At 43.6% G+C, this 26847-nt stretch overlaps 2 protein-coding genes across 3 annotated transcripts in view; both read right to left on the reverse strand.

The window, feature by feature from the left end:
- LOC101139056 (proton-coupled amino acid transporter 3) overlaps positions 1–6456 on the reverse strand; it is a 29163-nt gene extending 22707 nt beyond the window's left edge. Inside the window, exons 1-2 of the mRNA XM_031011104.3 lie at positions 5917–6456; positions 1337–1427 (exon numbers count right to left, since the gene is read on the reverse strand). Of these exons, the coding sequence (XP_030866964.3) occupies positions 1337–1427; positions 5917–6044 (219 nt within the window). The 5' untranslated portion in view covers positions 6045–6456. The remainder of the gene's footprint in view (positions 1–1336; positions 1428–5916) is intronic.
- Positions 6457–17824: 11368 nt separating this feature from the next.
- Positions 17825–26847, reverse strand: part of LOC101136122 (proton-coupled amino acid transporter 2) — a 32705-nt gene continuing 23682 nt past the window's right edge. Inside the window, exons 9-10 of one of the 2 annotated variants that reach the window (XM_031011732.3) lie at positions 24997–25166; positions 17825–19943 (exon numbers count right to left, since the gene is read on the reverse strand). In XM_031011732.3, coding sequence (XP_030867592.3) covers positions 19672–19943; positions 24997–25166 — 442 coding nt within the window. In that variant the 3' untranslated portion in view covers positions 17825–19671. Of the gene's footprint in view, positions 19944–21628; positions 21775–24996; positions 25167–26847 lie in introns of those variants that run through there. The other variant, XM_004042847.4, reaches the window with a different exon arrangement.

Below are 26847 nucleotides of genomic sequence, written 5' to 3' on the forward strand. Positions count from 1 at the left end.
AATATCAAATAATAAAAGCATTGTCTTAAAAACAAATACCACCCTGGCAAAGATAGTTTGGCTGAAGACCATGTTTTTTTGTAGAAGCTCTAGAACCCAGAGGATTCCAAACAGGAGAGTCCAGTCTCTGGGTTGGAACCACTGAAGATCGGAAGTCATGACAGAGGAAGCAAGGGTCTCGCCTTCTTTAGACATGGGAGCCACTTACCAGGCCTGGAGATAAGAAAAGATTCACTCCAATGAAATGGAATTATATGTTTGGTATCTATTCCATTCAATAGATGTTAATGGAAACTTGCTGTGTGCCAGTCCCTACAGAGGCTACCGTGGGGAGGTGCAAAGGGAAATCAGACAGTTTTTGCCCACAGAGCTTTCAATTAAATGAGGAAGGTGGGTCTATTCAAAAATAAATATGTGGACCGGACGAGGTGGCTCACACCTGTCATCCCAGCACCTTGCGAGGCCGAGATGGGCCAGTCACCTGAGGTCAGGAGTTTGAGACCTGCCTGGCCAACATGATGAAAACCTCTCTACAAAGAATACAAAAATTAGCTGGGCGTGGTGGCTCACACCTGTAATCCCAGCTACTCGAGAGGCTGAGGCAGGAGAATCGCTTGAACCCGGGAGGCGGAGGTTGCAGTGAGCCAAGATTGTGCCACTGCACTCCAGCCTGGGCGACAGAGCAAGACTCTGTCTCAATAAATAAATAAATAAATAAATAAATAAATATCTTATCTTCGTAAGTGCTTTAAGAATCCCAGGTAAGGTAGATATAAATGGTAGAAAAATACAAAGTGAGGATGGCATTAGTGATCATAAGAAAGAGTAAAGTTTTAGAGAGGAGGCACTTAAAAAAGACAGAAACGAGGGGGCAGGAACAGCACAGGAAAAGAGAAAGAGGTAGGCTGGTGTGGGGAGAGTGGATTGGTGGGATTGATGGAGGCATCTATCTTCATGTCCAAGACACTTTCTCATGCGCCCTCAAGTAGTTTGGAACAGGAGCCACACACTCAAATGCCTGCAGGGATTGGGCTGTTAATGCAAATGATGAAATGAGCTGCATGTGATCCTAGGGAGTGGGGAGGACTGCGGGGAGAATTGTGGCAAAGTAGAGTCAGATGAGCATGGTGAGTCTTTAAGAGTAATGGTGTGCCCCCTCCAGGGATGCTCAGGTTGGACCCAGGTTGACTCCAGGGGATTGATGCCAACAGGCACATTTTCAATTGCAGAGGGTACCCCCAAATTGCCCATTGATGACAGTGTGAAGGCCTTCAGGACCTATCACCCCCTTCCGCAAATGAGCAAACCTAGTTCCCATCCCACAGATGCCTCTTACCAACAAGCCGGCATTCTTTATGGCCAGGGGAAGGCCCAGGAGCCCTGTGCCAATGTTGCATTTCAACAAGTGGATCAAAGTTTGCATCATCCTGTGGTGGGGAGAGTAGGGAGACAGAGGGTACCGTTAGTGGAAGGGAAGCATGGCCAGAAACTCAGCCTCCTTCTGGCATCTCCAGAGCGCCTGATAGGAAGAGGGGCAAAACCTGATGAGGTGGACTTGGAGACAACTCTCAGTTCTAGGGGTCTGTCCTGGAACATCTGATCTGGGGATGGTGCTAGTTCAAGTGACTCAACAAATCTTTAATACACACTAGACTCTAAAGGAAATAAAAATTGCTACCATTCTGGATAACACTCTAGTACTGGTTGGTTCATTAATTCATCCAGTGATTTCTTTCATGAGTTATTCTCTCAAATAACATTTATTGTGACCTAATACATGTCTATCAGTTAGATAGACAATGGAAAAATTAGTAATAGTTGCCTCAGTCTACAGTGAGACATCAGGTTATTTATTAACTCACTCACTAGAAACAAAAATCTACCATATATGGGATATTTACTGGTTTTAGTTTACTCCTTCATCCATTTGTTCAACTAATATTCATTGTGAATATGAATTGCTTGTGAGCTCTCTCTCTCTCTCTATATATATATATGAAATGAGCTGCATGTGATCCTAGGGAGTGGGGAGGACTGTGGGGAGAATTGTGGCAAAGTAGAGTCAGATGAGCATGGTGAGATATATATATATATCCATGAATTGCTATATAATATATCGACATTATGCACTGGGTAAAATTTAATAATTTAATAACAATTGTTACTGTGCATATAGAGTACTTATGATGGTCCCAGCAGGGTGCTAGGGCCTAGGGTTCTAAATATTCTTCACACCTGTGCTGGCAGCTCCTGCCCAGGCAGCTCCAATCCTGATGTGGATTGGGTAGGAAAGGTGGGAACAGGATCATGAGAACAGAATCAAAAAGGAACTTAAATAAAAAGTACATGCGTAAGCATTGAACCCAGAGATAGGAGCACTTAATTCTGAGTTCCAGCTCTGCCGCTAACCTACGGTGTTTGGTTATTACTTTGGGAAGCCCTTAGCTGCTTTGATCCTGTTTCACTGCCAAAAAAGGGAGAAAATTCTAGTTTTGCTTATGTCCCAGGGAAGCTGTAAGACTCAAAAGAGGTAACAACATGATGAATCATGGAATCATGAAGTGCTTCACAGATGTGAGCATCATCATCATCATATCATTGTCTCATCATCATCATCATCCTCACTGCCACCTTTGGTTTGGCCTTCATGGTGCTCATTTGTTAGAAAGCGCATCCTTCAAGAGGAAGAAGAATTGGGATGATAGGAAAAAGGCAAGCATGGGCTGGTTTAAGCAAGTAGAAGTGCCCCCTCCACCCAAGAACAAAAAGGTACCTTGAAGATGCCATTGGGAGATACAGACGAAGTCTCAGGCTAAGACAGAGAATGCCCTTTTGCCACACTTAAATTGTCTGCAGGTGGCCAGCAGAGCCAAAACCAACTGCCCAAGTGAGTCCAGCAGAGACAGTGCTCACATCTCTTTGTCTTATCCATTAGGGAGTCATGGCAAGGGGCTAGGAAGAAGCTGTAACCAACCAGGTCTTTGCATTTCAATGCTGACCTGAGAGAGGGTTGGGTTGAGAGAACAGGTGGACTGTTGGGGACTTCTGTGACTTCAGTCTATTGAGTGAAGTCTATTGACCTAACTTCTGTTAGGGCAGTCTATTCACCTAAGGATGGGGGGGTGGGCACCCATTGTCCCTTTACTTCCAAGAGATAACTTTTATTTCTTGATAACTGTAATTTGTCAATTCTTAAGTAGTAATTTCTCCAAAAGATGTGGTCCCATTTCCCACCCTCTGCTCTTTTTTCCTTTGTCTCTCACTTCTTTCCCATGACAGCATCAATGTCTTGCCCCTATTTGAATCAGACATTGTGGGAAAGGTGAGACAAGGTTTCGGAGGAACCACTGTGCCTTAGCTGACAGCATTACCCATCTGGACCTTGAAGCATAAATAGATGTTGCAAGCTCCCCTGAGACTTAAAAAATTGGGTTTATATTTTTTCTCGAAAACTATACAATTGCTATTATAAAAGGAAATTCCAAAATCCCACCAATGGAAAATAACCACACATTATAATTAGCACTCCTCTGGGCATCTTTATTTGCTCTAAATGCACCGAATTTTACATAAAGAGAACCGCTATACATGCTGGATCCTCAACTAATTTTCTGTATGAATAAATGTGCTACACACTTTCCATGTCCATACATTTCCTCCATCACTTGTAATGACTGTATCATATTCTACTGTATGTTTGTTTCATGTGTTAACCTTTCTCTTAATGTTTCCAAGTTTTCAATATTATTGAAACTGCCTTTGCAAAATTATAACTGAGGAAATTAAGACAGCGAAAGAAATCAGACCTAACCAACTCCGTCTTGCTTCTAACCTTTAAGATGTCCTTGTTTATTCCTGGACAAAGGCTGAACTAACTTTGGGAAGGAATTTATTTCATGGTTTGACTATTGATATCACCCCTTTCCCAAAAAGACCCCCTTCTTGCCTGGGGACCATTCTGCCTTTGCAGGACTAACAAATTAGCTATAAGATTGGAAATTGCAGTTTAGGGGTCATGCAGCCTCTGGCTCCAGGAGTCTAAACCTCCCCAAATTGTTCCTGGGGATAACATCACATTGTAAAACCTAAGATCAGTGCTTGAGTTATTTTGCCGACCCTGCACTCTGATGGACCATCTGAAACCACCCAGACCGGTCATCTGGCTCAACCAGTTCTGCCATCCCGCCCAAGAACAGAAAACAGCAAGAAAAACTCACTTCGAGCCCCTGTGATTCCATCTCCAACCTGATCAATCAGCACTCCCCACTTCCCAAGCTCCTACCCACCAAATTATCTTTAAAAACTCTAATTACTGAATGCTCAGGGAGTCCGATTTGAGTGATAATAAAACTCCGGTCTCAAGCTTGCAGTGAGCTGAGATCGCGCCACTGCACTCCAGCCTGGGCGACAGAGCAAGACTCCGTCTAAAAAAAAAAAAAAAACCTCCAGTCTCTTGCACAGCAGATTCTGCATGAATTACTCTTTCTCCATTGCAATTCCCCTGTCTTGATAAATCGTCTCTGTCTAGGCAGTGGGCAAGGTGAACCCTTGAGTGGTTACATTATAACAAGTGCTTTGATAAAAATTATGCACTCTTGTGCTATTATTTCATTAGAAAAAATTCCTAGAGGGGTATTAATAATCAAAGGGTATATTTATTTATATTTCATTATACTTTAAAGAACTAGATTGTAATACAGTACAAAATTCAAAAGATAAAACACAATAATCCAAATCCTTATGAAACAAATATAAATCTCTTTTCTCTCAGCCTCCAAATTCTCTTCCCCAGAGGCAACCACTGCTGTCAGTTTTGTGTGTGTGCACGAGTTGTATACTTTCAGACAGCATTTGCCAAATAAATATTTGTATGTTTTACACAAAAGACATTTTACGATTTGACCTGTAACATTGCCATCTAGAAAGATACCAATTTAATTCTTCCCAAAAGATGAGAGAGGGCATTTCCTAATATCCTTATCAACACTGGGGATTGTCATTGATAATCTCTTTGTGCCCACAGTTGTTACCGATCTGATGATTACCAGATAGCAGTGTGATTGACAGTAAGTCCTAGAAGAAGAGTTCTGTCGAAATCATGTCCTTTGCAGGGACGTGGATGGAGCTGGAAGCCAGTATACTCCGCAAACTAACAAAGGAACAGAAAACCAAACACTGCATGTTCTCACTTGTAAGTGGGAGCTGAACAATGAGAACACATGGACACAGGGAGGAGAACAAGACAAACACTGGGGCTGGTTGGGGATGGGGGGCAGGGGAAGGGAGAGCATCAGGATAAATAGCTAAGGTATATGGGGCTTAATACCTAGGTGATGGGTTGATAGGTGCAGCAAAACCACTATGACACACGTTTACCTATGTAACAAACCCGCATGTCCTGTACATGTATCCTGGAGCTTAAAATTAAATTAAATTAAATTAAATTTAAAAAAAAGAGAGAAGAGTTCCATGTGTCTGAGTTTGGGGCAGTAAAGGTGGAGACATGGAGTTAGCACCTTTTGTTTTCTGGATGGATGGCATGGGGGGTTGGGGAGAAGAGGCAGAGAGAATAATGGCAGATGTGTGAGGAGAAGAAGGCAGCCAGAGACTGTGGAAGAAAGAAAGGGAGGAAGGAAAGGGCAGACAGCCTGAGATGGGAAACTGTTCCTGGAGACAAGCTGCTCATGTTGAGGGTGGCTGCTCTAGCTGGGTTCTTCGTAAAAACTGGGAAACAGGGCTAGTAGCCAGAGCCACAGGGATTGACCTCCTTAGATTCTGAAGGTTTCATCTTTTATCCACGCATATCGTGTTAATGGAATAAGCGTGTTAAGGAGATAGATGAAGGAAGACATAGTCCAGAGTTGCAAAAACAGCAGTGCTTGACCTCAGGCCTGGAAAGGCGGTGCAGCCACTTACGATAGTCCAGCTTCTCCAGCAGGATGGACATTCTCTGAAGTAATGCTACTGCTGCTCTCTGAGGGTGACTGAGGTCCGTTGTCCAAGGAGTTCAGCTCACTGTTGTAGTCCCTTCCAAGCAATGACATCTTCAACACGGTGGGTAGGCGGCAGAGGCTCAGGGTTAAGGCTCTGAATGAGCCTCTGACGGGTCTTTCTCCAGAGAAACCATGGCTGCCAACCTGAGATGCTGGCTCCTAACCCCAAGGATGCGTGCTGCTGGCTGAAGCCTGAAGTGCATGAATCAGGGAAGCGGTGGTGGCAGGAGAGGCTGATGTTGATGATGCGTCACCTGGCTCTTGGGGGACTTATGAAAGACCCATCTCAGTCAGGATGGTCCTCAGTTTCGCTCGCAATTGCTTGCCCAACCAGGACTTGCCTGGGCTTTTGGCCTCTCCTAGTTTAGCCCTTGCTGCTGTAGGGCAAAGTGAACAGTGTGACTGGGAGGAAGAAGACACCATTGGATTGGAGGTCCTGGTGCCTGGACGTGGGGCCAGGCTCAGTGCTTGTCTGTCTTTGGCAAGGAAAAAACCAGAGCTACCTCACAATGGAGGCTGCCCAGCCAATGAGCTGCTGCAGAATCCTGGGATGCAGATGTGGCCCAACAGAGCATAATCCAGCTACCATGTTCCCTGTGTGGGGTGAAGAGTGGCTTGTAAGGCCCAGTTCAAATGCCACCTGCTCAGAATTTCTATACAGGAGGCATATGGCCTGCCAGTGATTTGGAAGGGAGTGCAGGTCATGTTTAAAAAAAATCATTTGTTCAGAAAATATTTATTGAGCGTCTAATATATGCTAGAAACTGTTCTCCATGCTGGGAATATATTAGGGTAGAAAACTTACTACAGTCTCTGTTCTCATGGAATTTACAATCTGGAGGGGCTGGGGGAGACAGACAATAAACGAAACAAATATATCAAGTATCTGTTAGTAAAAAGCGGTATAGAGAAAATCCAGGCAAGGGTAATGGAGAGCTTCAGCTAGGGGGAGGGTCGCAATTTTAGATTGGGTGATCAGAGAGGGCCTTACCTAGAAAGTGACATTTGGGCAAAGGGCTGAACAAGATGAGGGAACACAACTCATGTAGGTCTTGGGTAAGAAACTCCTAGCAGAGGGGCAAGAAGTGCAAAGGTCCTGAGGCAGGAGAGTGCCTGAGGTGTTTTAGGAATGGCAATGAGGTCATATGGCTATCTGGGAGCACACAGAGGAGAACGGATTCGCCTGGTTTGTGCCTATTGCCCTGGCATAATTACTAATGGTGCCTCCCTTCATTATTAAAAGTATCCTGCAGCTGAGCGAGGCGGTGCACACTTGTAGACCCAACTACTTGGGAGGCTGAAATGGGAAGATCGATTGAGGCCAGCCTGGGAAACGACCCTAAAAATGAAATAAAATAGGCCACGCTCAGTGGCTCACACCTAAAATCCCAGCAATTTGGGAGGCCGAGGTGGGCAGATCACCTGAGGTCAGGAGTTAGAGACCAGCGTGGCCAACATGGTAAAACCCCATCTCTACTAAAAATATAAACATTAGCCGAGCTTGGTAGCATGTACCTATAGTCCCAGCTACTTGGGAGGCTGAGGCAGGAGAATCACTTGAACCCGGGAGGTGGAGGTTGCAGTGAGCGGAGATCGCACCATTGCACTCCAGCCTGGGTGACAAGTACAAAATTCCATCTCAAAAAAAAAAAAATAAATAAAATAAAAAGAGATATCCTGGTTTGGATGATAAATTACATGGTCACACCAGAGATGTGGTTAAAGAGGTAATGAAAGTGGGATGGAGTGGGTGGGCAGGATCTTGTAGGCTATTGTAACAACTTTGGATTTTACTTTAAGAGAGATGAGAAATCATGGAGGGTTCTGAGCAGAGAAATGACATGACTTAAACATTTTGACAGGATGTCTCTGGCCATTTTTTTTTTTTTTTGCGAGCAGATTGAAGGGGTGCAAGGGATATCAATTAGGAGGCTATTACAATAATCCAGGAGGGTGTTGCCGTGACCCAGGTGTCAGTCTGTAGTGGCTTAAACCAGGGTGGTAGTGAAAGAGATGGTGAAAAGTGACTGAATTCTGGATACTTTTAAAGATAAAGCTAAGAGGATCTGCTGATGAACTTGAGGTGGGGTATAAAAGAGAGAGGAATCAAGGAAGACTCCAATATTTTTGATGTGAGTAACAGAAAGAATGGGACTGGCATTAACAAAATCACGTCCTGAAGCTGCTTTTGCAGAGCAAGCACCAGCACTGGATTTTGATTGCATGTTTGTTTGGGATGACTGCACAGATTGCTTATGAAGCTCATGGGGGCCAAGGTACTCCCCACACCACCTCTTAGTGCTGCTGTAAAATCAGCACTGGGAGCTTCTCTCTTCCTCTGAATATCAAATGAAATATCTCTCTCTTCTGATGCCCAAAAGACTTTTTCTCAAGTTGAAAATAATTTCCCCTCCCCTGTTGCACTTATGCATTTATTATTTTATTTTATTTTTATTTTTTGAGACAGGGTCTCACTGTCACCCAGGCTGAAGTGCAGTGGCATAATCACAGTTCACTGCGACCTCCTCCTCCCAGGCTCAAGCAATCCTCCAACCTCAGCCTCCTGAGTAGTTGGGACTACAGGCATTCACCACCATGCCCAACTAATTTTTGTATTTCTTGTAGATATGGGGTTTTGTGGCTGGGTGCAGTGGCTCATGCCTGTAATCCCAGCACTTTGGGAGGCCGAGGTGGGCAGATCACCTGAGGTCAGGAGTTAGAGACCAGCCTGGCCAACATGGTGAAACCCCATCTCTACTAAAAATACAAAAAATTAGCCAGGCATGGTGGCATGTGCCTGTAATCCCAGCAAATCAGGAGGCTGAGGCAGGAGAATCTCTTGAACCCAGGAGGCGGAGGTTGCAGTGAGCCGAGGTCATGCCATTGCACTCCGGCGTGGACGACAGAGCAAGACTCCGTCTCGAGAAAAAAATTAAAAAAAAAAAAACAACAGATGGGGTTTTGCCATGTCATTTATTCATTGTTTTAATACTTACCTAACCCATGCCTATTCTTTATAAGGTGCTGCAGATTTAACAATGAATAGGATGGACCGTGGTTCCATTTTCAAGGAGTGTGTCTTTCCCTTAGTAGGAAGACAAACAGTAAACAAGTAAACAAGACAGTGATCAACTATAATAAACGTTATGCTTGTTTCAAAACAAGGCAAAGCCAAACTCACAACTACAAAACAGAGACCGTGGAAATCACCATCACCCAGAGCAAGCACACAAAAGGATGTTGGCTTGTAATTTCCTTTTCTTTTCTTTTTTTTTTTTTAATGTATCTTTGTTTGGTTTTGGTATCGGGGTAATACTGAACTTCTATAATAGTCAATGAGTTTGGAAGTAGTCCCTCCTCTTCTGTTTTTTGGAATAGTTTGAGTAGGATTGGTATTAGTTCTTCTTTAAATGTTTAGTAGAATTCAGCAGTTAAGCCATAGGGTCCAAGGCTTTCCTTTACCTGGAGACTTTTTATTATTGCTTTGATCTCATTACTTGTTATTGGTCTCTTCAGGTTTTGGATTTCTTCCTGGTTCAATCTTGGTAGACTGTATGTGTCTAGGAATTTGTCCATTTCTTGTAGATTTTCCAATTTATTGGCATATAGTGCTCATAGCAGCCATTAATGATCCTTTGTATTTCTGCAGTATCAGTTGTAATGTCTCTTTTTTCATTTCTGATTTTATTTACTTGGATCTTCTCTCTATTTTCTTAGTCTGACTATTGGTTTGTCAATTTCATTTAACTTTTCAAAAAAACCAACATTTTGTTTTATCAATCTTTTATATTGTTTTTTCATTTCAATTTCATTTATTTCTGCTCTGATCTTTATTATTTCTTTTCTTCTACTAATTTTGGGTTTGGTTTACTCTTGCTTTTCTAGTTCTTTAAGCTGCATTTTGTTTGTTTGTTTTTTGAAATGGAGTCTCGCTCTGTTGCCTTGGCTGGAGTGCAGTGGCACAATCTTGGCTCACTGCAACCTCCACCTCCTGGGTTCAAGTGATCTTGTGCCTCAGCTTCCCGAGTAACTGGGATTACAGGCACCCACCACCATATCCAGCTAATTTTTTTGTATTTTTACTAGAGACGGGGTTTCACCATGTTGGCCAGGCTGGTTTTGAACTCCTGACCTCAAGTGATCCACCCACCTTGGCCTCCCAAAGTGCTAGGATTACAGACGTGAGCCACCGTTCCCAGCTGGATGCATCATTAGATTGTTTATTTGAAGTTTTCCCTATTTTGATGTAGGCACTTATAGCTATAAACTTCCCTTTTAGTACTGCTTTTGCTGTATCCCATAGATTGTGGTATGTTGTGTTACCATATCATTTGTCTCAAGGATTTTTAAATTTTCTTCTTAATTTCTTCACTGACCCACTGGTCATTAAGGAACATACAGTTCAATTTCCATGTGTTTGTATAGTTTCCAAACTTCCTCTTGTTGTTGATTTCAAGTTTTATTCCATTGTGGTCAGAGAGGCTGCTTGGTATTATTTCAGTTTTTTGTAATGTTTTAAGACTTGTTTTGTGACCTAACATATGGTCTATCCTTGAAAATGATCCATGTGCTGAGGAAAAGGATGTGTATTCTTAAGCCACTGGATGAAATATTCCATAAATATCTGTTAGATCTACTTGGTCTATAGCACAGATTAAGTCCTATGTTTCTTTGTTAATTTTCTGTCTGGAAGATCTGTCCAATGCAGAAAGTTGGGTGTTGAAGTCTCTAACTATTGGTATCTATTTCTCTCTTTAGCTGTAATAATATTGGCTTTATAGCTGGGTGCTCCAGTGTTTGCTGCACATATAATTGCAATTGTTATATCCTCTTGCTGAATTGACTTTTTGATCATTATATAGTGACCTCCTTTGTCTCTTCTTATAGTTTTTGTGTTAAAATCTATTTTGTCTGATATAAGTATAGCTACTCCTGCTTTTTTTTGATTTCCATTGGCATGGAATATATTTTTTCATCCCTTTATTTTCAGCCTATGTATGCTTTTATAGGTGAAGTCATTTTCTTATAGGCAACTGATCAGTGGGTCTTGTTTTTTATTCATTCAGCCAGTTTATGTCTTTTGATTGGAGAGTTTAGTCCATTTACATTCAATGTTATTATTGATAAGTAAGGATTTACTCTTGCCATTTTATTACTTGTTTTCTGGTTGTGGTTTTCTCTTCTTTTTTTTTCTTGTCTTCCTTTGATGAAAGTGATTTCTATCTTTTGATATGCTTTAGTTTCTTGCTTTTGTGTGTGTGTGTGTGTGTGTGTATCCATTGTATGTTTTTTGGTTTGAGGTTACCATGAGGCTTGCAAATACTATCTTATAACCCATTATTTTAACCTGATAACAGATGAACACTACATAAACAAACAAATGAACAAAAACAAAGAAAGAAAACTAATAAAAACTCTATGCCTTTACTTCATCACCCTGCTTTTTAATTTTTCATTGTTTCTGTTTATATTTTATTGTACTAAGTCTTGAAAAGTTGTTATTATTTTTGATTGGTTCATTGTTTAGTCTTTCTATTTAGGATAAAAGTAGGTCACACACAGTTACAGAGTTACAATAGTTTGTGTTTTTCTGTGTATTTACTATTACCAGTGAGTTTTGTACCTTCAGGTGATTACTTATTGCTCATTAATGTCCTTTTCTCAATTAATGTCTGATTGAGGTACTCTCTTTAGGATTTCTGGCAGTGAGAGGTGACAACGTGCTGGCAGTCCTCACAGCCCTAGCTCGCTCTGGGCACCTCCTCTGCCTGGGCTCCCACTTTGGCGGCACTCGAGGAGCCCTTCAGCCCACCGCTGCACTGTGGGAGCCCCTTTCTGGGCTGGCCAAGGCCAGAGCCGGCTCCCTCAGCTTGCAGGGAGGTGTGGAGGAAGAGGCGCGAGCGGGAACCGGGGCTGCGCGGCGCGCTTGCAGGCCAGCTGGAGTTCCGGGTGGGCGTGGGCTTGGGCTTGGCGGCCCCGCACTCGGAGCAGCCGGCCGGCCCTGCCGGCCCCAGGCAATGAGGGGCTTAGCACCCGGGCCAGCGGCTGCGCAGGGTGTACTGGGTCCCCCAGCAGTGCCAGCCCACCGGCGCTGCGCTCCATTTCTCACCGGGCCTTAGCTGCCTTCCCGCGGTGCAGGGTTCGGGACCTGCAGCCTGCCATGCCTGAGCCTCCCACCCGCTTCATGGGCTCCTGTGCGGCCAGAGCCTCCCCGATGAGCGCCACCCCCTGCCCCACGGCGCCCAGTCCCATCGACCACCCAAGGGCTGAGGAGTGCGGGCCCACGGCGCAGGACTGGCAGGCAGCTCCACCCGCAGCCCTGGTGCGGGATCCACTGGGTGAAGCCAGCTGGGCTCCTGAGTCTGGTGGGGACGTGGAGAACTTTTATGTCTAGCTCAGGGACTGTAAATACAGCGATCGGCACTCCATATCTAGCTCAAGGGGTGTAAACACACCAATCAGCACCCTGTGTCTAGCTCAGGGTTTGTGAATACACCAATCGACACTCTGTGTCTAGCTACTCTGGTGGGGCCTTGGAGAACCTTTATATCTAGCTCAGGGATTGTAAACACACCAATCGGCACTCTGTATCTAGCTCAAGGTTTGTAAACACACCAATCAGCACCCTGTGTCTAGCTCAGGGTTTGTGAATACACCAATCAACACTCTGTATCTAGTTACTCTGGTGAGGCCTTGGAGAGCCTTTGTGTGGACACTCTGTATCTAGCTAATCTGGTGGGGAGGTGGAGAACCTTTGTGTCTAGCTCAGGGATTGTAAATGCACCAATCAGCACCCTGTCTTTAAAACAGACCACTCCGCTCTACCAATCAGCAGGATGTGGGTGGGGCCAGATAAGAGAATAAAAGCAGGCTGCCCGACCAGCAGCAGCAATTGGCTCCGGTGCGCTTTTGCGCTGTGGAAGTTTTGTTCTTTTGCTCTTTGTATTAAATCTGCTACTGCTCACTCTTTGGGTCCACACTGCCTTTATGAACTGTAACACTTTCTGCGAAGGTCTGCAGCTTCATTCCTGAAGCCAGCGAGCGCACGAGCCCACCGGGAGGAACGAACAACTCCAGACGCGCTGCCTTAAGAGCTGTTAACACTCACAGCGAAGGTCTGCAGCTTCACTTCTGAGCCAGCGAGACCACGGGCCCACCGGGAGGAAGGAACAACTCCAGACGCACCGCCTTAAGAGCTGTAACACTCACCGGGAAGGTCTGCAGCTTCACTCCTGAGCCAGCAGGACCACGAACCCACCAGAAGAAAGAAACTCCGAACACGTCTGAACATCAGAAGGAACAAACTCCAGACACGCCGCCTTCAAGAACTGCAACACTCACAGCGAGGGTCCGCGGCTTCATTCTTGAAGTCAGTGAGACCAAGAACCCACCAATTCCGGACACAGTAGGACAGGTCTGGTGTTGATAAAATCCTTCAATTTTTGTTTGTCTGGGAAAGTCTTTATTTCTCGTTCATGTTTGGAGTATATTTTCACCGGATATACTATTGTAGGGTAAAAGTGTTTTCCTTCAGCACTTTAAATATGTCATGCCACTCTCTCCTTGCCTATAAGGTTTCCACTGAAAAGTCTTGCTGCCAGACATATTGGAGCTCCATGGTGTTTTTGTCTGTTTTTCTCTCTTGCTGCTTTTAGGATCCTTTATACTTGATCTTTGAGAGTTTGATTATTAAATGCCTTAAGGTAGTCTTGTTTAGGTTAAATCTGCGTGGTGTTCTATAAACTTCTTGTACTTGGATATTGATAACTTTCTCTAGGTTTAGGAAGTTCTCTATTATCCTTTTGAATGACATTTCTACCTCTATCTCTTTCTCTACTTCCTCTTTTAAGGCCAATAACTTAGATTTACCTTTTTGAGGCTATTTTCTAGATCCTGTAGGTGTGCTTCATTATTTTTTATCCGTTTTTTTTTGGTCTCCTCTGACTATTTTCAAACAGCCTATCTTTAAACTAACTAATTCTTCTGGTTGATTGCATCACAGTCTTTTAATAATAGAATCATTCTTCAGTATGGTAATTGAATTTTTCAGCTCCAGAATTTCTCATTGATTCTTTTTCATGATTTCAATATCTGTGTTAAATTTATCTGATGAATTCCTTCTCTATGTTATCTTGAATTTCTATGAATTTCCTCAAAACAACTATTTTCAATCCTCTGACTGAAAGTTCACATATCTCTGTATCTCCAGGATTGGTCCCTGGTGCCTTATTTAGTTCATTTGGTGAGGTCGTGTTTTCACGGATGGTGTTGATGCTAGTAAATGCTCTTCAGTTTCTGGGCATTTGCAGTCTTCTTTGTCCGGACTTGTTTGTATCCATCATTCTTGGGAAGGCTTTCCAGATATTTGAAAGGGCTTGGGTGTTGTGATCTAAGTTGTATCTGCTTCAGGGCACAACCCAAGCCCAGCAACACTGTGGTTGTTGCAGACTGACAGACGTACCACCTTGATCTTGGACAAGATCTGGGAGAATTCTCTAGATTACCAGATAGAGACTCTTGTTCTCTTCCCTTATTTTCTCCCAAACAGAGTCTCTCTCTTTGTCTGTTCTGAGCCACATGAAGCTGGGGGTGGAGTGGTACAAGCACCCTTGTGACCACCATCACTTATGACTGCACTGGGTCAGACCTGAAGCCAGCATAGCACTGGGTCTTGCTAGAGGCCTCCTGTAACCACTCCCTGGCTACTGCCTGTGTTTGCTCAAGGCTCTGGGGCTCTATAATCAGTAGGTGGCAAGCCATTCAGGGCTGTATTTTTCCCTTTAATGTGGAGAGTTCCCGCAGGCTATATGCAGGTCCCGAGGTGCCATCTGTCTTGACAGCCAGGGACTAGAATAAAAAACCTAAGAAGTCTACCTGGTGCTGTATTGTACTGTGGCTGAGCTGGCACTCGAACCACAGGACACAGTCCTTTTCACTCTTCCCTCCCCTTTCCAAAGGTAGGGCAGCCTCACCCTATGGCCACTGCCACCTCAGGCCCACAGGGAGTAATGCTAGACTACTGCCAATGTTCCCTTAAGTCCTGAGGGCTCTTCAGTCAGCTTTTGGTGCATGCTGCCTGGCCTGGGACTCACCCTTCAAGGCAGTGAGCTACCCTCTGGCCCAGGACAGGTCCAGAAATGCCATCCAAGAGCCAAGTCCTGGAATTGGGGACCCCAAGAGCCTACTTGGTGCTTTACCCCTGTGGCTGAGCTGGTAACTAAAGTCAGCAGGTCTCAGAGTCTCACCCAAGGCCCTTGATGTAGTATCTGGGTATCACTGGTGTTTATTCAGGACCCAAGGGCTCTTCAGTGAGCAGGTGATGAATGCTGCCAGGACTGGGTCCTTTCCTTCAAGGCAGTGGGTTCCCTTCTGGCCCAGGGTATGTCTAGAAATGCCCAGGAGCTAAGGTCTGGAAAGGCAGCATCATGACTCTGACCCATGCCCTATTCTTCTGTGGCTGAGTTGGTATCTAAGATGTAAGATAAAGTCCTCCCCACTATTCCTTCTCCTCACCTCAAGCAAAAGGAAGGGATCTATTCTGGAGCCACAAGCTGTGCTTCTTGGGGTTAGGAAAGGGGTGATGCCAAGCACTCCCTTAGTCACCCCAACTGCTGTCTCAGTATGTCTCCTGCTCCCCCAGTATACTGTCTCTGGGTCCAGTTAAGTACTAGGAGTCTCCTAGGAGTTGTAGTCCTTGTGGCCTAGACTGCCTTTCAAGTTTATTTAAAGCCCCAGAGCACTTTAGCCCATGGTGGTGAGGCCTGTGGGAACTAGAGTTCTGACCTCTGGGATCAGTGATTCCCCTCTGGCTAGGGCTGGTTTAAATGCTCCCTCTGTGGGCGGGTGTCAGCTGAGTTTGGTCTGGTTTTCCTTTCTGCTATAACAAGGGCAGCACCTAGTCAATGCATCACAATTACGGGGTTCTCCCTTCCCCAGAGCCCAGAGATACTCTGGGCACCATGGGCCCCTGCTGGGGGTGGGGGAGGGGTGGTGCGGCACAGTTGATTCAAGACTGTTTTTTCTTTTACCTCTTTAGTGCCTCTTTCAGCCATACGAAGTTAAAACCAGGTACTGTGAGTGCCCACGTTTTTTGGTTCTTATGAAGGTGCTTTTTTTTATGTACATAATTGTTAAATTGGTGTCCCTGCAGCAGGGGTTGGGGGACAGGACAGATCAGTGGAGCTTTCTACCATCTTGCTCTACCTCCTCGCTATTTTACATTTTGATAACCACCATTCAGTGGCCTCCCTTGGGCCCTACAATGCAGTGAGGAGCTTTGATGCACAAATGTTTGCATCCTGGATCCATCCTTCACTATGTGTTTGATCTTTAACAAGTTATTTAATGTCTCTGAGTCTGTTTCCTTATCTGAAAATGGAGACAATGACAGTGTAAACATCACAGGTCATTGTAAGGATTAAATGAGATGATCTCATGTAAAATCCTTAGTAAGCACTCAATGAAGGAAAGGAGGAAGGGTTTTCTATGTTCCTTGACTCACTAGCAAGCTCCAGAAGTTAAATAAATAGTAAGTTAAATGGGGGGAAGAAAGTCATGTGTGTGCATATGTGTGTATTAAAAAATCAGTTCCAAACCACTTAAGAAATTTTAATATCACCACCACTCAGACATAAAGCTAACATGTAGTAGTCTTTAGTGTTGCCAATGATTACTAACGAGTCTCCCTAGCTTAGTTTTGTTGGTTACATCAGTGTTGCTAAATTTAGTTTTTCTTTCCAAGATTTAACTTCAGCCAGATTGGTCTGAGTAATAAAATTAACCCTATCCTCTTACACAGTAGGGGCTTATCTTTAGAGAATGAGTGTAAACTTTTCTTAACAACAGAGAAGATAACTTTAAACTTCAAGGATGGGTGGGGTGATTGATAGTGGAGCAGGGTGGGAGAGAAATGTTTCCAGAGAGGATGATCACATTGCCAACACTCAGGATGGATCATTGGAAGTCCTTTGGGTTTGCTGATGAAACAGAGAGCTCAGGGTGGAAATGACAACCCATCCTCTGGCAAAGTGGACTGTGGACCCCTGCACGAGCTGTGAGTGTCCTGTTGCCCAACAGGGACTCTGTAGGCTATGGGATCTGGGTGTGGACCACCAGCCTTTCCTCCATCTGAGTGGACTTGTGCTCGTGAAGTATCTTCTGGAAGTCCAGCAGATAGAAAGTAACATACAGAAAGAGCAGACCGGGACGTGAGATTGGGGGTCACAGGGAAGACGAAGGATGAAAATAAGCAGGACAGGGCTTTTTCAAATGTTCTCTTAACACCGAGGCTGAAACAGGCATAGCTCATTCCCGTAAACCACGGAGAGTTTGATGAGAAACTCTCCTCTCCCCACCTTTTGGGACTATAGATCTTCAACATCTATTTAGTTATCTAGGTGCGTTTTCTCAATTTTAGTAATTCTGAGGGGAGGGGAGAGAGCAGTCACCACCAGAAAGATGGAGGTGATGTCTCAGGTTGGCTTGCCTCCGGCTGCCAGCCAACATCAGACACAAGCATAGGTGCTGTAATGTCCAGGCAGCAGGACAGAATGGAAGGAGGTTCAGGCTCAGTCGTAGAAGATTCAGGTTCTACTCAAAGCCCAGCTCAAATGATACCACCTGTGGAAAGTCTTCTTTGGTGCTCTAGAGCAGGTAGTGTCCTTTGCCCTTAGATGGACATTAGATGGTATTTACTTAGTTGATTACCTGTTACTCTTCCCCAGTGGACAGTAGACTGGCTGCTTGAGAGCAGGGATTCTTTTCTCATTAATCAGTGTATCCTCTTTAGAATGATTTATCAGTTATCTTTTGCTGCATAAAACTTCCCACTCTTTATGTATTAAAATTACAAACATCTTTATTATTTATCACAGTTCTGTGGATTATCTGTACAATTCTTATGGTCTGTGTCAGCCTGACTGGGGTTGGATATAGTCTACGATGGCTTTACTCATGTGTCTGGAAGTTGGTAGGCTGGTTGATCTGCGGACAAGGCTCAACTGGGATGATTCATTTATGTTCCACATGGTCTCTGATCCTCCGGTAGGCTAGCCCAGGATGCTTTACTTGGTGGTCTCAACTCCATAGAGCAGCAAGTGATGTAAGTCCTGATGCATAGGTTATTACCAAACCTCTGACTGCATCACATTTGCTAATGTCCCATTGGCCAAAGCAAGTTACAAGGCCAAGATCAAATTTAATGGGGAGAGGCCGGGCGTGGTGGCTCACACTTGTAATCTCAGCACTTTGGGAGGCCGAGGCAAGCGGATCACCTGAGGTCAGGAGTTTGAGACCAGCCTGGCCAACATGGTAAAACCCCATCTCTACGAAAAATACAAAAATTAGCCGGGCATAGTGGCAGGCACCTGTAATCCTAGCTGCTTGGGAGGCTGAGGCAGAAGAATCGCTTGAACCCGGGAGGTGGAGGCTGCAGTGAGCCGAGATCGTGCCATTGCACTCCAGCCTGGGCAACAGAGCGAGACTTCATCTCAAAAAAACAAAACACAAAAAACCCACAAACAAGCAAAAAAATTTAAGAGATGCAGATACAGACTTCATCTGTTCATAGGAGCAGGTGCAAAGTCACATTATCAAGAGGAATTTATGGTCATTTTTGCAATATTCTACAAAATCTTGTTTGGCACACAGTAGGTAATCAAGAATGCATGTTGCAAGAATTAAGAGGTAAAGTCTATTCAAATAATACTCATGTTCACTCCTCATCCCTCCCCATTGGCACATCTACTTCCATGCCTCCTATTCATTGTTGGGATCTTTGAGTTGGGAGAAAATGTTATCTAATGGTTTGAAATGTTTGTTGCCCCTCATTTAATATGCATGGCTCCTTTCTATCTGAGAGTTTTCACACTGGTCATCTTGGCCCTACCCATCTCAACACTGGAGCCGTGCACAACTTTCTGGCTTGTGGATTATGTGCCCACCCTTAATGTTTGCTTTTTGAACAGACCCAGAAGAGGGAAAACCGGTTGTCTGCCAAAGCGTGGACAGTCTTAGCTGGCTGCACGTCCTTTGGCCAGTTGCTGCCACTTGGGGCCCTCTGGTGGCTGCTTCTTGCATAGCTCCACGCTAGGTATGAAATTCATTGTGTGAATTATCATAAGCTTGGATAGAGTCCAGAGCCTTCCAAGGGAAAGCTCACAATGTAGTGGAATGCCAGAGGTATGAAAAGAAGAAGTAATAAACAAAACAAAATTTTAAAAAATTACCATTTAGAGCTTGTAGCTTTCTTGTTTCACCATGACTTGGCCCAGAGAAAAGGCAAAGCAGTGACATAGATAATGCATATAAAAGAGATCCGGCCAGGCGAGGTGGCTCACGCCTGTGATCCCAGCATTTTGGGAGACCGAGGTGGGTGGATCACCTGAGGTCAGGAGTTCAAGACCAGCCTGACCAACATGGAGAAACCCCGTCTCTACTAAAAATACAAAATTAGCCAGGCGTGCTGGCCCATACCTGTAATCCCAACTACTGGGGAGGCTGAGGCAGGAGAATCGCTTGAACCCAGGAGGCCGAAGTTGTGGTGAGCTGAGATCGCATCATTGCACTCCAGTCTGGGCAACAAGACAGAAACTCCGTCTCAAAAAAAAAAAAAAAAAAAAAAAAGAGAGATCCATATCATTAGAAGTCGGGTGCTGGTAGGCAAGGAGCAGTGCCAGGCTCACCGAACAAAAGTGGTGGAGTTGGAAAAGGGATGAGAGTCTTCTGACTTGAGCAGCTCGTTCAGGGCCTGGTAGGTCCCCACCACAAAGCCCACGAAGCCCAGGATGCTGATCAGGGCGTCCTTGAAGATGGTGAGGGGGCTCATGCCCTCTGAGTAGAAGGTGGTGACCTCCAGGAGCGGTGGGATGATGAGGGCCAGGGCGGTGCCACTCACGGAGCCCACCAGGGAGATGACCAGGTCCAGGCGGGGGATGAGGATGGCCAGGAGGCCTGCAGGGAGAGGATAGTGGAGAGATGGAGCATTCCAGGCTTAGCGAAGCTTTGAAAGTTTGTTCTTAAAGTCCTCTTCTTGGCCAGGCACAGTGGCTCACACTTGTAATCCCAGCACTTTGGGAGGCCTAGATGGGTGGATCACTGAAAGTTGGGAGTTCAAGACCAGCCTGTCCAACATAGTGAAATCCCATCTCTACTAAAAATACAAAAATTAGCCAGGTGTGGTAGTGGGCGCCTATAACCTCAGCTACTCAGGAGGCTGAGGCAGGAGAATCACTTGAACCTGGGAGGTGGAGGTTGCAGTGAGCCAAGATCACGCCACTGCACTCCAGCCTGGGTGACAAAGTGAGGTCCTATCTCATTAAAAAAAAAAAAAAAAAACCTCTTCTTAAAAAATAAACTAGTTGTTTCTCAGAAATTCAATTACAGAAAGAAAAGTTAAAAGTCCTCCAGTATCCCTAATCATATTCCCTAGAAGTTACATATTAAAAATTCAGCCAGGCATAGTGGCACATTTCTATAGCCCCAGCTATTCGGGAGGCTGAGGCAGGAGGATCCGGGAGTTCAAGGACACCCTGGGTAACATAGTGAGACCCCATCTCAAAACAACAATAACAAAATTTGGTGAGTCTCTGTCTAATTGTACTCATTCATATTGTTCATTCATATTGTTGGGAGGAAATGTATTCATTCAAAAACTTTTCCCCTACCAACTTAGGGTCAGTGGTTGGGTGCCTGTGAATTTAACTGACAATAGGTAAGATTAACAAAAGAAAAGACAAAGTGTATATATAAGCTCCAGAGCCTTGAGATGAATTGGCTTCCAGAACAGCCAAAGATACCCCCTTAATGGGAAAAGGAGGGAGGAGAAAGGGCTTTTATGAAAGAACAAATGGAAGATGTGACAGTTTCAGATAAAATTTGTTAAACAGTTAGTAATTCCCATGATAATGCTAAGTCTCTTTTCTGGCTCTAAACTTCCCAGAGAAGGGATTTATGGCAGCTATATTTGTCAGGAGGTCCCGCTTACATCAGCAAAAGAAGATTAGACAAAGTTTCTTTCTGCAGCTTCTTTTTGTTCAGACATTTTTAGCTTAAAATAATCTTTATGGTACCGAGGTGCATTTTGGATCCTTACATATCCAACAAAACTTAAGCTCTTACTTAATAAATAACACTAAATAACAGTGCTGGGAACCATTCAAGCTGTTTGGAATATATCAATGTACAAACTGTCAATGTTTGTACTATCAAAATTTGTATCAATGTACAAATTTTTTAGAAGTCTTCTAAAATGCCTAGCATTTTAATAAATAAAAAATAATATAAATAATATAAATAAATAATACAAATTTATTTATTTTATATATTTAAATAAATAAAATATTTTATATATTTAAATAAATAAAATATTTTATATATTTAAATAAATAAAATATATTTTATATATAATAAAAATATAAATAAATTATTTATTTATAAATATTTATTTATTTATAAAATATATTTTATATATTGATATATAAATAGTTCATATATTTTATATATTTATATATAAATAGTTCATATATTTTATATATTTATATATAAATATTTCATATATTTTATATATAATAAAATATAATAATAAAAATAATATAAATAAATAAATTATTTTTTAAAATGCCTAGAATTTTAATAAATAACATGAGTATAAGAACCGTTTACTTGCGAACAATTAGAACATGAAATCATTTATAGTACAAAGAGATCTTCAGTTGGAAGAAAATCCACGAGGTGTCTTTAAAGAAGTGTCTTCTCCAGGTTTTATACACGTGTCAGAAAACACCTAACAAAGAAACACGAAAAGCTAAAAATTTTGAAATTATATTTTTTTAGCAGGACGTTTTACAGACCTGGGCTTTTACGTTTTTTATTATATTTGATGAAAAGTGTTCCTGGTCACCAATAAATCCCAGGAGCCTTGAGCAGGCCTCCTTTGGAGGAGTGTGGTAGAACAGAACAGGTCTGGAAGGCAGGAGTCTGGTTCATTCTTGTATGGCCTTGCCCAAGTCCCACCCCTTCCTCAGCTTGTTTCCTCAGCTGCAAAATGGAGATGAAGGCTACTATCCTTTTAGGTATTGTGATTCGTTCTGCATAGGACATAAAAGTCTTCAATGAGATTTTTCATGTAAAGCATTCAGAAAAGTTATCTTTGCTATTACTCCAAGTTATTTACTCATACATGCTAATTGACAATGCATGAAGAAGTGTAGTGCAGGCTTAAGGGATTGTTATCTTTATACTGTGGGGCAAATTCCTTGATCTGTCTGGAATATCTAAGATACTGGATAGTTCCTGCCTTCAAGGTCAAATTGAGAACTAATCACTTCAAAAAAAGAAAATCAGTGTCGAATAAATGCTGTGGGCTGGCCTAGAAAAGTGAAAATCAACAGCCACTTCAGCCAGTCTCAGGGGATCCAGCAGCTGCTGCAGGCCAAGAAGCAGCCACTGAGAAGGTGTCCAAGTGTGAACAAAAACATAGAGGCTGAAGCAGGCCAAGGAAGCAGCTGAGGCTGAAACTGAACAGCACTGCCTGCAGAGGGAGAAAGAGTTCAAGACCAAGGAAGCTGCAGCCCTGGAATCTCACAGCAGCCTTGGCACTGAAGTGGCACAGGAGGGTCAGAAGAAGAGGACCAGCCTCCAGAACTACTTCCAGCAGAATGGGGGTGAAGGCTTGGCTAGCCTCTTGGCTTTTGTCTGTGACACCTGGACAGAAATCCATGAAAACTGCTGCATAAATGAAGAAGAGTGGGAGAAAGAAGCGCCTGTACCACGGATTGGCATTTTAGATGCCCTCGAGGAATATGCAGCTTGAGTTATATTCTTATGAAAAGGCATTAAATGATTTCTGTATATTATATAGCAGGTCCCTTCACATCTCAGAGAATATAAAATCTAGCTTCTTTGTACAGACTTAGAACGTATCTATAGATTTTCTTTTTACATCGTATTTCGTAGAAATTTAATGGGTATATGTCATGTTTTCCCATGCCTTTTAGCTGAAGTAACATATGTATCAATGTATCAATGTTGACTTTTTCTTTTATCTAGTAAAAAAAAGTTCTTTGAAGAAGAAAGAGATTAATATTTTTTTTTCCCTGTAGTGCTTTCTTGAATGTCAGGATTCTAACCATGAAAAAGTAGTAAATGGTTATTTGTAATCTGTGTGAAGCAGCAGCCACCCTTAAATTAGTCCATTCCTGCTAATGGTTAGAATAATGGATACTAGCATAACTGTTTGGGCTGCTTTTAGTTTCTCTGAATCAAAATTACTAGATGGTAGAATTCAAAAACTCATTACATGTTATTACTCGGTGTACTGATAATTATCTAAAAGTAACACTTTGTTATGCAAAAAAAAAAAAATTTCCTAAATGTCCACGGACAGATGAATGGATAAAGAAAATGTGGTTTGTACGTACAGTGGAATACAATTTGGCCTTAAAAAGAAGACACTTTTGCAATTACAATCAAAAGCCATCTTAGGCTGGGCCACCTCTACTCTACACAGGAATCTCTAGCCATCTCCTTCGGCCTCTGGTGGAATACTTGCAGAAAGGGGTACTCCGGGTCATGGGGGCTGCTGGGAGCCAGGGAGTGGGAATGACCTCAGCCAATAGGCAAGCACAGGACTGTCCAGGGGCCAAGGAGCCCCAGCTGATTGTTGCCGATGGGGAATGTGATCCCAGGCTTGCCCAATCATTTTATAGTAGCCCCACCAAAAAATTTTAAAAATCTGCATTTGTATGGAAGATTGCCCACATTTTAAATGTTGGCCCACTTTATACAACATTGTGAGGTTCAGACAACACCTGTTGCCAAATTAGAGTCCCATTTTTCAATGTCTGCCCTGGAGGTGAAGGGCACTGGCTCTAGACTTACATGACTTGAATTCAAATCCTACCTCTAACACTTTCTGGCCAATTATTAATCACTCACTGCCTCAGTTTTCTCTTTCATAAAGTAGGGTTTATCATAGTTCTACCTCATGAGAATTGTTGTGAGGACTGAATAAAATATTATGAAATCTAGACTAGAAAGAGCTGAACACAGTGCCTGGCACACAGTAAGTGTTCAATACATGTCAGTTCTTATGATTTATTTATTTATTTATTTATTTATTTATTAATATATTTGAGACAGGGTCTGATCTGTTGCCCAGGCTGGAGTGCAGTAGTTCAATCTCAGCTCACTGCAGCCTCAGCCTCCTGGGCTCAAGCAATCTTCCCACCCTAGCCTCCCAAGTAGCTGGGACTACAAACATGGGGCACCCATGCCTGGCTATTTTCTTTTCTTTTCTTTTTTTTTTTTTTTAATGGAGATGGGGTTTCACCATGTTGTCCAGGCTGGTCTCAAAACTCCTGAACTCAAGCAATCCGCCTGCCTTGACCTCTCAAAGTGCTGGGATCACAGGCATGTGCCAGAGTGCCCAGCAAGTTCTTACAATTATTGTTTGATAAGCTGTGTCAATCCCTTAGGCTGAACACCAACAAATCTGTCCAATTAGGTACATGTAAGAATGGGGTTGTCCCTGAGGCTTAGATGAGTGAATACTTGTAAAGCTTTAAAATGGTCCCTGGAATACAGTAAGTGCTCAGTAAATGCTGATTGTCATGACTGCCCTCTACCATCTGACTGATTTTTTTTTTTTTTTTTTTTGAGATGAATCTTGCTCTGTTGCCCAGGCTGGAGTGCAGTGGCACGATCTCGGCTCACTGCAACATCTGCCCTACATGTTCAAGTGATTCTCTTGCCTTGGTCTCTTGAGTAGCTGGGATTACAGGCACGTGCCACCACGCCTGGTTAATTGTTGTATTTTTAGTAGAGACAGGGTTTCACCATTTTGGCCAGGCTTGTCTGGAACTCCTGACCTCAGGTGATCCACCCGCCTCGGCCTCCCAAAGTGCCAGGATTACAGGTGTAAGCCAATGCATGCGGCCCATCTGGCTGATTCTTGATAGCCCTCAGAAAAGATCAGCAGGAAGACTGCACTCTCCTTTCTACTCACATGTCAGGCAGACCATGACGAGGCGAATGGACAGATCCAGAGGCAGTGCCCAGCGTGTTGACACCCGGGAGATGGCAAAGGGGATGATGATTTCTGCAGGGACGTAGAACTGCAGGGCATAGGTGCACAGGATGCCGGCAATGTAGAGAAGCTTGACAGACTGGTACAGCCTGCAAGACAAACCACAGAGCTGCTCTCCACGGCCATTGTGTTCTGACACTGGCCTCCTTGGAACATTAACCTCTGATCTTGGGACAATGACTTGGGCTTTTGTTTCCCTTTCTGAAAATGACTGAGAGGGACCTTCTAAGAATCAAGAGGGAGTCACAGCAGAGCATGCAGTGAAAATAGTGGGGTTCTGGATTCAGTGGAAACAATGGGAAGGGTCATTTCTAAATGAAATAAAAACCATCTTGAGCTTGAGTATGTATTGCACCTTTGCAAATCGCTACCATCTGATGCTCAATCTTATGTTTTAAAAAAGAGATGCTCAGGCTCAGGCCAGATACTTTGCCCAGGGAGACACAGATGATAAGTGGCTAAGATCAAAAGCCCTGGATCTAAAAGACACTAGTCCTTCGTGATCAGTCCTTAGGAATTATCTGGATTCCCCAAAGCTCTAGGCACATAACTGTTGCCTCTAGTTGAGAGAACTGCAGAATCCCAAATCCTTGGAAGAAGAGACAGTTTATAAATAGGGTTGTGTGGAAGTTAGGGGGAGTCAGGGTGGAATATAAGGAGAAACGGGTACTTGCCAGCCTCAAGCTAGGGGCATAGAGTGTGTGAGGCTTCAAGGGATATTGAGTTCTAAGTTTTTTTTCTATTTGATCTATTGAGATGTGACTGTTTTCCTTCAGTCCACTAATGTGGTAGATGCATTTCCATGTTTAATAAATGTGTGATGCTGGACACAGTGGCTCACGCCTATAATCCCAGCACTTTGGGAGGCCGAGGGCAGTGGATCACCTGAGGTCACGAGTTCGAGACCAGTCTGGCCAACATGGCGAAACCCTACCACTACCAAAAATACAAAAATTACCCACGTGTGGTGGTGCACACCTGTAATCCCAGCTACTCGGGAGGCTGAGGCAGGAGAATTACTTGAACCCGGGAGGTAGAGGTTGCAGTGAGCTGAGATCGCACCACTGCACTCTAGCCTGGGTGACAGAGTGAGACCCTGTCTCAAAAATAAATAGATAAATAAATAAATAAATAAATAAATGGGTGTGTGTGTGTTTAGCCCATTCCTTAAAAAGGCTAACTTCCACATTTCTGTGTTTCTTGCTCACACTAGTCATGCTGCCTGGGCACCCTCTTTACTCCATTTCCATCTGTTCAAACCCCTCCAAGTTTTTGAAATTCCCCTCTTCTGAGCAGGTACCACAGCCAGATCCTTGTAGACACAGCTCAACTTAATCCTCATGACAACTCCAGTTTATAAATGAGGCAACTGAGGTTCAGAGAGTTGAAGTAAATCATCTACCACCACAAGCTGTTAGGCAGTCCAACTGGGACCTGGACTCAGGTGTACCAGAGTGGTCCATGTTTGGATTGAGTTGACCTGCTGGACAATGAGTTTCCCTGTTGTCTCCTTCCGATGTGCTTTCTTTCCTTGGAAATCCCCAAGGCCTGTTTGCTACTCTGGAGAGCTTCTTTTTCTATGTTATTGTTTGTGTACATACACTATCTGTTCCTCCCCCATTCCCACCGGATCAGGAGCCGGCAAAGATAGTGAACCTCCAAGGTTATAGTCTACTCACATCAGTGCCACTTGGCATCTGCTTATAATTGGCATGCAGTAAATGCTTGATGAGTGGCATTATCATGTTGGGAAAGGAGCCACATTTAGGC

Source organism: Gorilla gorilla, chromosome 4, assembly GCF_029281585.2.
Source record: "Gorilla gorilla gorilla isolate KB3781 chromosome 4, NHGRI_mGorGor1-v2.1_pri, whole genome shotgun sequence".
In the NCBI taxonomy this organism is placed as follows: domain Eukaryota; kingdom Metazoa; phylum Chordata; class Mammalia; order Primates; family Hominidae; genus Gorilla; species Gorilla gorilla.